General features: G+C 42.9%; 1 protein-coding gene across 1 annotated transcript in view; it reads right to left on the bottom strand.

The window, feature by feature from the left end:
* Serpine3 (serpin family E member 3) overlaps positions 1–14,455 on the bottom strand; it is a 28,795-nt gene that overhangs the window by 7,820 nt on the left and 6,520 nt on the right. Inside the window, exons 3-5 of the mRNA XM_055609792.1 lie at positions 12,945–13,142; positions 11,576–11,774; positions 1,785–1,885 (exon numbers count right to left, since the gene is read on the bottom strand). Coding sequence (XP_055465767.1) covers positions 1,785–1,885; positions 11,576–11,774; positions 12,945–13,142 — 498 coding nt within the window. The remainder of the gene's footprint in view (positions 1–1,784; positions 1,886–11,575; positions 11,775–12,944; positions 13,143–14,455) is intronic.

Here is a 14,455-nt window from a genome sequence, read left to right as displayed (position 1 = left end):
TCTATTTTTCATTTCCTGCAGTGTCAAAGCATACCTGTCAAATAAGGAGAGTTTCTGGTTTAGATTTCCAGCTAAGCCAGCAGTATTGTCTTGGATCTAATTGTATACCAAGCATTGTGGACACTGGAAATTTTGACTATTGTGTTACTTATCTCAGTACATTTAGACCATAAGAAGTGGTAGAGGTGTGTGCGCACACGTGCGTGCGTGCTGGAGATGAAACCCTAGACTTTGGGCATACTCAGCAAGTACTTTATGAACTCACAGCCCAAAGATGGCAAGTTTTTAGTACTCTGATTAGGTACTTCCTGCCATGCTTTATTTAATAGGTAACTGGCAGTTCTGTTCACTCACATCTAAAGCACAAGCCAAGACTTGAAGAATAAACACCCATTTATTTTCTGTGATTAAGAAGGAAGATTCTGATCAAAATTTTAGTATTAATATGTTCCAGTAGTCTGATGCTTAAAATGGTAACTTTCAAGTTCATCAAGTAAAGGCAGAGACCAGTGAGAATGTCTGCTGCAGTGTTCTTTCCTCACAGATAATCTATAGTGTAGAAACAATCCAGGGACTTTTGAGCCGGCAGAAACTGAGCCAGTGGTTCCTTCAAGAAATCCCCAAAGTAGATCTTAGCATTTCTTTCGCTTTTGGTGTGCAATGGAAGCTCAGTTCACAGGCAAACATGGCAGTAGCATGTGTATTGATGTCAACTATGGAAAAGAAATCGAATGTGGATGCTAGGAAGAAGACCATCTTAGGGCAAGGTCATGAAAGCATGGGAAATCTGAGGAATGGATGAAGGGAAGATTTGTGCCTAGTTCATTACAAAAGCCAGGAGGAATTAAAGGCAACTAGGAAGGAAAAGGGTAGATGATGCTTGTTTGACAGCAGAGTGTAGCCGGTATATGCTGCTTTATGGGTTCCTTTCTCTCTTCCACCCTTCTCCACCCCTTTAGCTCTTCCCTTTCAACCCCTTAACACTGGATAGGGGAGAAAAAAAGAGTAGTGGAGAAAAGGGGGCATCATTCTCTTGAGATTACTTTGTTGATTAAAGGTACCAAAGTTCCTTGGGGCAGGTTTGATCTCCACAGTCAGAATGTCCAGTTTCTTCTCATCTTTTTTTGGAACAGCTGCTTGACAAACTTCAACCAACAGCATTCAACCACCAACTTGCCACCAACATATTGGGACTCTTATAATTTATATTACCCCTGAAAAGTCCCCAGAATTCCAAACATCACTTGCAGAAACTATCTGCAGCTGGCAAAACCATGCCCCTGCCAAGGCATGAGTCAAGTCATAATCAGCTGCTGTGAAGCAGTCCCATATTCCTACACCTGGGATTAAAAGGAAAACATTCCCATAACATTTCTGTGTTTTATTATTATTATTATTATTATTATTATTATTTTATTTATTTTTTTTTTAGGAAACCAAAATTACAAAATTCTCACTATAGCAGAGGGTATAATGAAGGTCTGGTGCTGCCTACAGTGTTCATGAGAGTCTGGTCATGGAAGAGGGAGGATTCTTTTGCATCCTGTGCCACTTGCCCCAATGTGAAGTGGTTTCCAAAAGCCATGCCCTAAGGAGCACCCCCTGCCCACCAGTTTTAATCTAAAATTGACTTACCAAGAAGCACCACATTCTAACAAAGCCAACCACTTTATGTGTTTACTGTCAAAAACTATGGAAACAATAAAGATCACTTAATCAGAGTATAACAGAACTGTCCCAAACATAATGCCTCTTAAAGATTGGAAGAATTGAAAAATCATTACCTGAAATTCCTTTCAAGTTAGCTTTGAGTGGGTCAAAAAGATCAGTGATACCCCATGATCTTAAAATGCTTTTTAAGTCAAACTGGTTTTCAATCCTAAACCTGCAAAACAGAAGCCAGATATCAGTTATTTAGAATTCATACTATTCTCCTACATACTGCATGTAGTATAAGGCTATAACGAGGCCAGTGTACACTGGGCCACTACCCCACTGTATTTTTCATTTCCCTTGAATCATAACACTGGGACTAACCTGACTCCCAGCTTTGTCTATGCTGCTCGTTTGTCATGGCCCTGTTTCTCTTGACTGCCTTTAAGTAACAGTTCATTCCTCAGCTGTTGCTGTTCTATTCAGCTGTTTTCTGACTTCTTCAAAATGGTACTGTAATGCCAGCATCACGGGACCCTCAGAGACCACCAGGAGACGACTCGATGCAATAGCAAGAGAGCTTTATTACAAGAGCGATCGAACTCAGGACCCAAGTCTCACTGACACAGCAGTAGAGAAGTGGGACTTCGAGCCCTGAGTGTGCAGGGTTTTTAAAGGAAAAGTCTGTGAGCAGGGGGTTTCATGCCTTCACGTAAAAGTTAGAGGGGCGAGGTGATTTCCTCTGAGGCACATAATCACAATTGCTATTCTTCTAAACTATATCTGAAACATTGGGGAGCCAATTCCCAACCGATTCTCATTGATTATTGCCGGGGAGATTGTCTCTATTTTCTATGAGGTATTTATTCTGTGATATTTCCTGGCAGCTGTTGCTAGTAGAGTTAACTTTGTTTTCTGCCAAGTGTACATTCTGTGATATTTCCTGGTACCTGAATTCAGCTCCCAGTAAAGATGGCTCTTTATTTCAAAATGGAGTTATACCCAGGCTAACTTAAACTTTTCAGTACTAGAGATAGGATCCGGAGCCTCCCACATATTAGGAAAAAACATTTAATTGAGCTCCACCACCAGCCTTTGTGACTCCTGGTTCTTAAAGCCCGATTTCCATAGCTGTACTCAAGGTACTCAGAACCTATTAATATTCTTTATGATACCATAAATGACCTAGAATTACCTTAAGTCATTTTTATGAATTTTAATAAAATATATAAATTAAAATAATTAGTAAGTGGTGACACTGTGTTAGACACTATGATGAGAGCATCATAGAAATTATTTCATCTTCATATAATGGCTATTACTCCTTATGCAGCAGATGGAAAATTTAAGGCATAAACTGTTTTAAAAACCTGCTCAAGATGACCCAATGAGTATGTGGTGCACCTCAGTTCAAATCTGGACTATGGGAATGCAGAGCCCAGCCAGGCTCACTTGCACTTTACTCTTCACATTTGGTTAGAATCTCACACATAGTAGATGCAAAAATAATAATAATAATAAATATATATATATATATATATATAGTATCTTGTACAGTACCTTATATAGCTTTCTGTACTGTGTAACACATTTTCATGTTTGCTGTTTGCAATATGTGCCTTTGATGTGCAACAGAGAAGGAACTCGGTCTTGGTTTGCCCAGTAAACCATTGAAAACAGAAAGAATCAGCACAGCAAAATTTTCCCAGGACAAAGCGTTTTACACTTTCCAGTGAAGACACAAGCCTTCTGTAGTGAGAATTCTGGAAATTTGGTTTCTTTAAAAGCACAGAAATATGCTGGGGCCTTGGTGGCCCATGCCTTTGATTCCAGTACTTGGAAGGCAGAAGCTGGCGGATCCCAACCAAACAAAAAATCCCAGAAATATTGTAAAAATGTGTTCTTGTTTTAATCCCAGGTGTGGGGTGCATCGTGCTCTAACAGAGGCATGATTTTGCCAGCTGCAGATAGTTTCTGAAAGTGTGTGATGTTTGGAATTCTGGGAATTTTTCAGAGGGTATATAAATGCTAGAGCCCTGGTAGTTGGCATGGATGGTTGTTGATCGGTCGGGGAAGTTGGTTGGTTGCAGTTTGTTAGTAGTCTTGCTTGTGGAAAAACCAAGAAGAAAGTAATTAGATTCAGAGCTCTCTCTCTCTATCCTTCCTTCTCTCCTGTCTAGTAATAGGGTGTGAAACGGGGGCGGGGGTTAAAGAGTGAAAGAAAGAAAAACCCACCAAGTAACAAAGACAAGTTGCACCTCAAGATGGGGCTTGAAAGTTAAGTATAAAAATGGGAAATCTGATTTCAAATGCCGTACAGTAAGTAGCAGGGGACAAAAGAACGGATTTTTTTTTCAAGATAAAGCAAAGAATTTTATTGCAGCTGCTTCCACTAGGATACCCCCACCTCCCCACCCCCACCATGCTCCCAGAGGAGATTTTCTGGATTTTGTTTGTTTTTTCATATATTCTGTTTTTAAAGTTTGAAAGACTGGCTGAGCAGTTAAAAAAAAATTGCAGATGGAAATGGAGGGGCCAGAGAACTGAAAAATGGCTGAAATGGGAAAACAAAAGGGGTCACTATACTCTCCCTTTTCTGAAAGGGTTGCAGAATTGGCAGTGCAACTGAAGGGGTTGCGGGTGGAGATGAAGTACTTGGGAGGAGAGGAGCACGGGAAAAGGGAGAACAAAAAAGGCCCAGTCCTGGTGACTATGCGAGGAAAGGGAAGGAAACTGAGCTGGGGTGTGGGTCAGAGAAAAGCTGAAAAGGCAGGAGGACAAACTGATGAAACAGTTTTGAGATAAAGGGTTAATCTGGAACCAACAGTGCTGTCAGAGTAGGAGGAGGGGTGGCCCGGGGTTAACCGGCAGCTTTCCCAGGAGTCTAAGACATATGCCTGCCAGTGATGTGGAACAAGGTTATGACATAGCTAGAGGTCTCACCAGGAACTTCTCACTTTACAGACTCATTGCCAAGCGACTTTACCTCTCTTTCCTTACTGTCTTTGAGAAAAAAAGCACATGAGGGATGTGTTGTAATAAATAAAAAATGAGTGTTGGGCTATATAATGTTTATTATTAGCCCTAAGATTATGACGGCTGTATTATTTAACCCGCTATCACAAATAATAAGACACAGACACCTGTTAGGTTTTACAATTGCTTTATTTGCCTTGGGCCAGGCAGATATTCCTGCCTACGCTGCCTAAATAACCTCACCATGCATCTCCCAGCCCCATCCAATACCATCTGCCTTAACCATCCTCATCTGGTCTACCTTTCATCCATAATCTCATGGGCCTTGCTTGTATTCTTCATCTGGGCATTTTCATGCCATTATTGGAGTCCTTCCTCTTGGCCCACGTGGTTTTCCTCTCCACACTAACCCATTGTGGCATCCTCCTTCCTCCACTCTTCCCATCCATCTGTTTCCCTTAATTGTAATTCCGGTGATCCTCTTGAACCTGAAGCCCAAGAATTTAGCCATACCTATCCCACTCTGCCCTGCCCAGGGATAGGCTGTTTAATCAACCAATCAGGTATGTTTTAGGCATGTTTCCAAAACAAGGATTGGTGAAACCAGATCTTGAGCGCATGCATTAGAACAATTCCCAACAGGATGCTCAATGAAAATTCTTGTAGTGTACAGTACAGTGCTCAGCATAGCCTATGTATTTAGCATTGTGTTTTGACTGTGGTTTCTCAATAATATTAAGAAAGTTAAAATCTGTTTGAAACCAAAGAGGTGGTGGGTGATAAAACTGAATCATATCATGTCTTACTAAAGTAAATGCAACAAAAGTGAGGTCTGATTTCAAAAGATCACAGTGATGTTCCTGTTATGAAAGCAGAAGTAGAAGAAATGAAATGAAATGAAAGTAACTCAAGTAAACCACAACCAGGAAAGCTGCTTATCCCTTACAGAAAGGGTATTACAAGAAAATGAAGCCATATTTCATATGAATTCTCAACAACGTGGTAGGGATTGACTTAAAATGAGTTAGGTCCAAACTGAATCTGGCATTATATAAACCCTGCCATGACCAAGTAGGATTTATTAGAAGAATGCAAGACGTGAGGCTGGAGAGATGGCTCAGCCATTAAAGGCTAGGTTCACAACCAAAACTATAAGAATGCAAGATGTGTTTGCGACATGAAAATAAGCTGGCACATGTGTTAATAAAGGAAGGGATTAAGATCACATGGTTATCTCAACAGATGCAGAAAAGGCTTTTGGCAAAATCTACCACCTTTTCATGATTAGAAATCAACAGGACTTGGGGCTATGTTCAGTGATAGAGCCTAGCTTGCTTAAACCTTGCCACTGAAAACACCAAAAAAACAATGCCCAAACAAAAAGCTCAAAAGGCATCAAATACTCAGCCAATTTGGGACATAAAGTAACTCAAGATGATTAAGAGTGCTTCCAAAACCTCCGGATCTCACATATTTTCTTCAAATTTCCCATCTAGAGTCAAGAACAAGACAAGGATATCCACTTTCACCACATCTAGTTGGCCTTGTGCACGAGGGTAGGAAAGTCACAAGACAGATAACTCAAAAGCATCCACATTCAAGAGGAAGTAAAAGCTCAGTAATACAGCATTTCCCTACCATGCAAAAGGCCCTGAGTCAAATCCCAAGCACCATGACAAAACAAAAGTTGTAAAATAAAATATAGTTTAAAAAAAAAGGGAATAAGTGACTATATGACATGATTTGGTCTTATGTGTAGGAAATACTGAAGAACACTAAAAATAACTTACTAGAGCTAATTTGAGGTACACTATCATATGAAAATCAATGGCATTTCTAATATTATCAATGTGAAAATGAAATTAAGAAAATAATTCCATTTCTAATTCACCAAAAATGAGCCAAATTACTTAGAAATAGATTAAGTAAAAAAGCGTGAGACATGAATACCTAGAAAGAAGCACAAAACATTGTCAAGAGAAACAGTGAAGTGAACAGAAGGCATCCAAAGCTCACAGCACTCACTGGCTGGCCAACACACTGAACATCCCTGTGCCCAACGCCAACTGCTTGTTTGGGACAGAAATGGTAAGCTGATCTTAAAATTAATGAGTAAGACACTCCTTAGGAAGAAGAAAATAAAGTTAGACTCACTTCCTATTTTCTAGACTGACTGGTGTTCTATGATTCACAACAACACACTACTACAGGAAACAAACCCATACATTTGGCAATTAATTTTGACAACGACGGTAAGAAAATAAAACGGAGGAAAGAATGATCCTTTCAACAAGTGCTACAGGACACTGGACCACTCACGTACAAAACACGTGAAGACCTGGCCTCCATTACACCAAATGCAGCTGACTCTCAAATAACATGGGCTTCGCCTGCATGGGTCTGCTTAACACAGATTTTTCTTTTCTTTTTGGAAAATTTGTAACAATTTGATAACATCACATAGCCTAGAAAAATAACACTGTAGGGGAAGGTATGTCATGAACACATAAAACTTATGGTCTGATTTGTCATTTACTACTAGAAGATATGTACAAACCTGTTAGAATAAGTTAAGTGTGACATGCACTTAGAAACTGCATGTGGCAGTTTCTGAATGTGAGCAGACACAAAGATGCTGTGTGGAGTCATAACTGCGTAAGTTTAACCCAGTGTATTACACCCGTGTGATCATTTTACAGCTGCTTCTGTTGAACATCTGAAGGGCCCCCACTATGCCGTGGTGACATGGTCCACTGTGGGCCTCACTTATTTTTGACCATACATGATACATGTCACACACCGAAGAAATATTGTGTAACTACTTGCTATTGGGATAAGAGCAGTCAAGCGCAGGCTGTTAGTAGTTCCGTGGGAGCCAAGAGTTACGTGTAGATTTCTTACGGTAAGGGCAGTGGTGTCCTCTGGCCCTCAGCTTCTCAAAGGTACGGTAATTAATTCACAGTGGGTCAAAACCTAAAGTACGAGTGAAGCCTATGAAACTCCTGGGGGAAATAGGCCTAGATCTTTGAGAGTTTAATTAGGCAACGGTTTTTAGAAATCACATGAAACAGTCTCTTCTAGAAGACAAGAGCAGAACAATGATGATAGCAATGGACCTATTAGCATGGAAGGGGAAATTTTTCACCGGGTCACACTCCTCCTTTAATCACAGCAGAGGTGGGTGGATCAATGTGAGTTCGAGGCCAGCGTAGTCTACAGAGTGAGTTCCAGGACAACCAGGGCTACACAGAGAAACCCTGTCTTAAACAAAACAAAACAAACAAACAAGAACTACAAGCAGCTAATAACTGCTGTATGTGACAATAATAGCTATTTGAGGAGGAGCATGGGAAGGGCATAGGGAGGAGCAATGTGATGTCATTCCATTTCAATTAAAGGCATATTTAAAAGGAATGTTCAAATAAAATATAGTGTATCCACTAGAGTATTATTCAGCCATTAAAAAGGGGTATGTTAAAACTTTGTGATAGGTGGAAAAATCCCAATACCAAGGCTAGCACAGTGATAGAATAAAATAGTGGTTGCCTACCACTGAGTAGTGATGAATAATGAATATGGTTTTCTTTTTAAGGTGATAAACATCTTTTAGAATTTGGTGATGGGACTGTAGCTCAGTTAGTTCATAGAGTGTTTGCCCAGGGTGCATGAAGCCCTGAGTTTGATTCCCCAGCAGTGTCTAAACCAACTGCCCTGATGCACACCTATGAGCCCAGCATTCAGGATCCAGAGACGGAAGAATCAGAAGCTCAAGGTCATCCTTGGCTATGTGAAACTCTCTCTCAAAAAAAAAAAAAAAAAAAAATAAGATTAGTATTCATGACTGCAAAATTTTGTAAATATACTAAAAAGACTTGCAATGTGTACTCTGTTTCGTTAGTGTGACCCCAAAGTTCTGGAAAGCTTGCCTGTGAGAGTAGTGGTATTGAGTTTCTGGGGCCTTTAGGAATTTGGGCCTAATATTAAATGACTACTCAGAACAGCCCTTGGGAGGTATAAACATAGTTCTGCTGTTGGTTCCCATGAGAGTGGGTCTCTATGCAAAAGAGGAAGCCAGACCCCGAATCTCTCTCACATCCCTTCTTGCCTTGTGACTGCTGCTGCCACAGAGATGCCATCTTCTGTGTGGAGATGGCGGTGCCACGCTCTCAGTCTTCCAGAACTATGGGTTCTATGTATGTGTTTGTGTGTGAGAGAGACACAGACAGAGACAGAGACAGAGGGAAACTATGTAGCCACGGCTCTCCTGGGCTGCTCTATATCCTAAACATATTGCTTACTAGCTTCAGGCATTGCTTTTTCAAATCAATGCAAAGCAGGATAAGATATATCATATATAATATTGTAAATGTTCTCCGTTTTCTCCTTTCTAGACCTAGAACCAAGCACTCTATTCATTAAATGCATTATTTGATACTATTAGTCTTCTCTGTGAGGTATGGATATGATTGGATGATTATGGATATACATGGCCTAAGCACGCAGTCTTGGTTTTCTTGTTCATTTAATAGGTTAAGTGTTGTTTTAAATGAAAGCTAACGATCCTTATGCATTTAATTTTATGACTAAATGATAAAGCTCATCTTGGAGTACCGCTTGGGGATGTTCAGCACCAGCACTCCCACTGGGCTCATGCCAAGTGACACGTAACACCTCAAAATTGCTAGCCATGGGGTGTAGGATCTTTGGGCTCTCCCTCAGTGAAATCTACGTGACGACCACAGAGCACATCGCACTCAGTGGGGAATAAACAATTTGAGGGAGCTAGAGGTAAATTCTTACTCGAAATCTGGCTGTGCAATGGGATGCAGTGCCCTTGCCTTTAATCCTGGCATGAGAAGGCAGAGGCAGGTGGATTTCTGTGAATGTGAGGCCACTCTGATCTACATAGCAAGTTCCAGGCCAGCCAGGGCTACATAGTAGGACCCCAAAAACAAGCAAACAAACAAGCAAACAAACGAGCGGCAAAAGCCTGGCTGTGTCTACCACGGTCCAAGGGGTATGTCTGAATCCAAACCTAAAGCAACATCAACTTTTCAATTTAGTCTCTACAGCAGTGGTTCTCAACCTTCCTAATGCTGATATCCTTTAATACAGCTTTTCGTGTTGTGGTGACCCACCAACCATAACATTATTTTCTTTGCTAACTGTAATTTTGCTACTGTTATGGATTGTAATGTAAATACATGATATACAGGATATCTGATATATGACCTCAAAGCAGTTGTGACCTGCAGGTTGAGAGCCACTGCCCTAAAGAGTTTACAACTAGGCTTTTTGTTTGGTTGGCTTTGCTTTTTGGTCTGGTCTGGTGTGTGTGTGTATGTTTCTGTGTTTGTGTGTGTGTGAAGTTTATGAAATAAATGGTTTAATTTTTCTAAAACAAAAACAAAAACAAACACTTCTATTGGCCTTGGATTAGAAGCACTTGGGAGGCGGATTTTTTTTTTTCTGGTGAATAAATCCATTTATCAGAACAAGGTCATTTGAGTCATTGCTGAGGTGTCCCTCTGTCCTGTGTTTTCAGGGTCCTGCGGAGGGCTTGCATGGGCGTCAGTGTGGTGCTCTCCTCTCTCTGCAGAGCTGAGCATTTCCTTGGGATTCTTCTTTGTATGAGCCACTCATGTGAAACGGCAAATTCTTCACCTGGCGGCGCTTGCTCTCCAGGCTAATTGCAAGTGCTCTCTTCCCTCTTGCACTAATTATACCCGTGTGTAACTGGATCAGAGGCCTTGCTAGGGACTGAGCATTTGGTGTTGAGAGATGGGTTTTGTCTTGGGTTTGAGTTCACCTTTGGCTCTTCATTATGCCTCTTCGTTTTAGACCTGGGCCCTGCCTCCTTGTATGTTTTGTTCTAGGGTATGGCTTTATTTTTAACTGCCTGAGGGAGCACTGCCAAGGCCTTTGATTTATTTACTGGGAGCCATGGGCTTGGAATGTGGCCAAGGCCCCAATCGGACAGGTGGGTGGAGCTGCAAATAAGCTCCTGGACATCAACACTGATCCACAAAGCTATGCTGAACCTTCTCTGACTTCAAATTGCCGGACAAGCCCACCATTTGAAAAAGTCTAGGCAGACCCCTTTTGTAAACAATAAATTTTGCTAGCATCTTTGCTTTGGAAAACAAGATCTAGCACTGTCTTTAGAACAAACATATCTTCAACACAGAGACACAGAATTCAAGTCTTGAATTCACTAATAGAGATAGGGTCTCATTAAGTTGCTCAGCATAGTCAGAATCCTTCTGTAGCCCAGGCTGGCTTTGAACTTGCCATCATCCTGACTATCTGGAAAAATCTTGAATTGTTGTGTCTTTTTCTGTTTGGTTTGGTTTTTGTTTTTTCAAGATAAGGTTTCTCTGTGTAGCCTTGCCTATCCTGGAATTCACTCCGTAGACCATGCTGGTCTTGAACGCAAAAAGATTCACCTCCCTCTGCCTCCCAAGTGCTGAGATAAAAGGCATGCACCACCACCACCTGGCTTGAAATTTGTGTCTTCATTTGGCTTCTGACTAGAATTACATGTAAGTTTTCTCAGTTACATAAGCCATCTTGTCTCTTTGGTTTAGGGGCAATGACACAAGCCAAAGCTGTACCCACAAGGGTGCCCTCTTCCTTGCACTTCTTCACCCCATAATGGCATGTTTTGCCATTATGGAGCAAGCAGATAGGGACCCGAGTCAGCCTTGTGAAAGGCTGAGTAGTTCACCTTAGGAAGACATAGGAAGTTAACTCAACGCTGTATGTGCCATAATATACTCTACAGTGATTTTAGAAGAGACTCAAACTCTAGGGGACTTCTTGGTTTAAGCTCATTTGACAAGGTAGCTCAGTAGGAAGGTGGGCCTTGGAGCCTGACCCCGTGGCTCTGAGTGCAAGCCACACTGGCTATCATAGTAACCCCTGTAAGGAAGATGTAACCACTCACCTGGGGAGGAACACATCCATCCTGGCTCTCTTCAGCCTGGTGGTCCAGAGGTGGATGACTCTGGCTGTCAGGTGTGGTTCAATGTGATCCAGAGGGGTATCCTTGTCTTGGGGAAGCACCAAGAACAAACTAGCTGCCCTTCCCAGGTACAGCAGCTCCAGAACGTCTACCTCATGGCCTACGGCATCCTGGAACTGGCCTAGGGGTTCCGTGGGACAGGAATTAGCTCTGTCCCAGGAGCCAGGGAAACTTAACAATGCCTCAACCTAGGGTAGGCAGACTTACAAGACAGCAACAGTAAAGCAGTGCGTCCTCTTCAGCCTCAGGAAGCAATCTGAGACTGGAAACTGTTGGGTGACCAGGCTGCTTTACTGATCCTCAAGCCCCCTCTGATCTCCCATAGGGCCTTACTCAAGGACTCACTCACAGTCACAGGGCCTGCTGGGGCAGTGTTTTAGGAAGCCATCCAGTCTGAGCTTAGGGGGGGGGGGCAGACTCTTTGTATTACATCTTACCTTTCAAGAAAGGCTTTAAATCTACATTTCATAAGAAAAATGGCCAACTCTTGAAACACTCCACAGACCCAACAAAACACACACCCTGTCTGGGTTTAACTTGAAGACTGATGATCATTTCTAACTGTGACCTGAACAGATAGGTCTCAGGGTGGGCAGCTGGAAGTCTGTAGGCAAAGAGAAGTACAGGCCACCAGGCACAGTACAGTTGAAGAAGGATGTGATGGGGGCAGGTGACAGATAGCAGGAAGAACACCCTGAGCTTGAGAAGGGTTGGAGGGCTGCTGGGGGGGATGTAGGGAGAAAGGTGGAGACAAGTGTTAGGAGAACCCCACTGCGTGCTCTAGCTCATCCTCAACCAGCTAGCTAACACACCCAGTACACACAAGGCCATCGGTCATCTCCTGGCACTGGGACCCTTCCCCACTGAGGAGCAGGAGAGCCACATGGAGCAGTGGCTTTTCAGGAGCAGGGGGCCTGTTGGTCTGGAGGCCTGTTGGCCTTCGTTTGATCCTGGCTAGCTGCATCATGAAGGTGTTTTCTAGGAGAGGTATTTGGTCCAAGTATTTTTGATTTCACACGAACATGTTCTTAGGATGGCAGCCAATGCCAAGCATGAAACTGGGTTTTCTTCCACATTTGTGTCCTCAGCATCCAGATGGGCACAACCTCTAAGGCCCCTCTATATGTCTCCTGCTACCCTGGGCTTTCCTTCAGTCTACCCACAGTGCACAGAATGGACTCTATGGAAATGTTTGTCCATCCAATCCCGTAAAACAGAGGCCACCTCCCCTCTCTTGCCCACATTGCTGGGTTCCTCCAACTTTATAAATATAGGAAGGAGGAGGACTTACCATAGCTGACCTCTGCCACTTGGTGCATTGCTGGGACTTGAAGGACAAGGCCATGGGCACAGGTAAAAGGCAGGGGCTGTGAGGTCATGGAGGAGAATTTCTTCTGCCAGGTACTTTGGAAAGTCATGGTGCTCATGATGGAGAGACGAGTAGACAGGGCACCAGCCTGCCCCCACAGAGGGTTACCTGGGCCTTCGCCTGTAGACAGAAGAACTTCTATCTAGTTTGTCTATCTGTCTCTGTGTCTCTCTCTGTCTGCCTCTCTCTCTTTCTCTCTGTCTTCTCTCCTACTTCATGCTATTTTCAGTTTACTACAAAGAAACCCACAACGGCTGTGCTACCTGGCTTTTAACTTATTGTCATGGAAATGAAAAGTAAGAACACAGGATGAGAACAGATCCCCGATGACTGCACTCCTGCTCTGGGGCAGCGAGGCACCTGAGAATCTGAATTCTAACCCCCTTGTTAATATGCGTTCAGTGTGGCCTTTCTCCCTGTTTCTAGCAGCTGCCCCGGACACCCCCAGTTCTGTTGAGTCGTTTCCCAGAGATCTTGAGGCACTGTCTCTGCAGGTAGACACTTGCATGGATGAGGCTCTATGACAAGAGAAGACTGCACTGTTACCCCCACCTTGGGACCCACCAATGGCTGAGCTGCATCCCTCAGCACACCTTTGCGGAGCTAGATATGATCAAAACCCCATTTTAGGAGGCCTGCCGTTAAAGTTTCAAGTGAGAACAGGAAGGAGCATGCACACCATTCCTTAGGGACCGCTTCTGTCCTGAGCTTCCAGCTGTTTAATAACCACACTGCTAGGCTCTGCCGAAATGCTTGAAGAAATGTTTATGACTTTGTTGTCGTCATTCTTCACTTCCCAGACGAGAGGAATGAGGCTCAGGGAGGTTGGTCATATACGGCCATCTACCCAGTCACCCAACCAAAGGCCCCTGCATTTGACCCTGAGCAGACAGGATCTACCCTCACCCCTTTAGGGTTGGGAAGGACCAAGGCTTTCTTTTTCTTAAAGGGAAACCAGGCTGTGAGTTGAGAATGTCTAAATTGGATTTTGAGTGGGTCTGCTGGTGGTTCAAGGAGGATATAGGGAGTCACTCTTAATTAAACAAACAAAACTTTTTAACTATCTCTCTCTCTCTCTCTCTCTCTCTCTGTGTGTGTGTGTGTGTGTAGGTATGTGCCCATGAAAGCAGGTACCCTTGGATATTAGAAGAGGGTATCAGACCCCTCAGAGCTGGGGTTAAAGGCAGTTATGAGTTACCTGGTCCATCCTCATAACAGCTGAACCATTTCTCTGGCCCCAAGGATCATTCTATTTAAAGTGCCAGAGATAGCATAGAACATTTGAAAATATTGAGGAGCACAGCTTTCATTCCGCATGTACCCCAGCAGTTCTGTTTTGAAACAGCCCTGGATCCTGAACGTTCTCCATTTATTGGAGTCTTTGGGCGCTCACTAGAACACTGCAGCCATCCAACCTGCATCAGAATCCTGGC

The sequence above is a fragment of the Psammomys obesus genome, unplaced genomic scaffold, assembly GCF_907164565.1.
Source record: "Psammomys obesus unplaced genomic scaffold, mPsaObe1.curated_primary_1811, whole genome shotgun sequence".
Lineage (NCBI taxonomy): Eukaryota > Metazoa > Chordata > Mammalia > Rodentia > Muridae > Psammomys > Psammomys obesus.
This window is presented reverse-complemented; position numbering and strand designations above follow the sequence as displayed.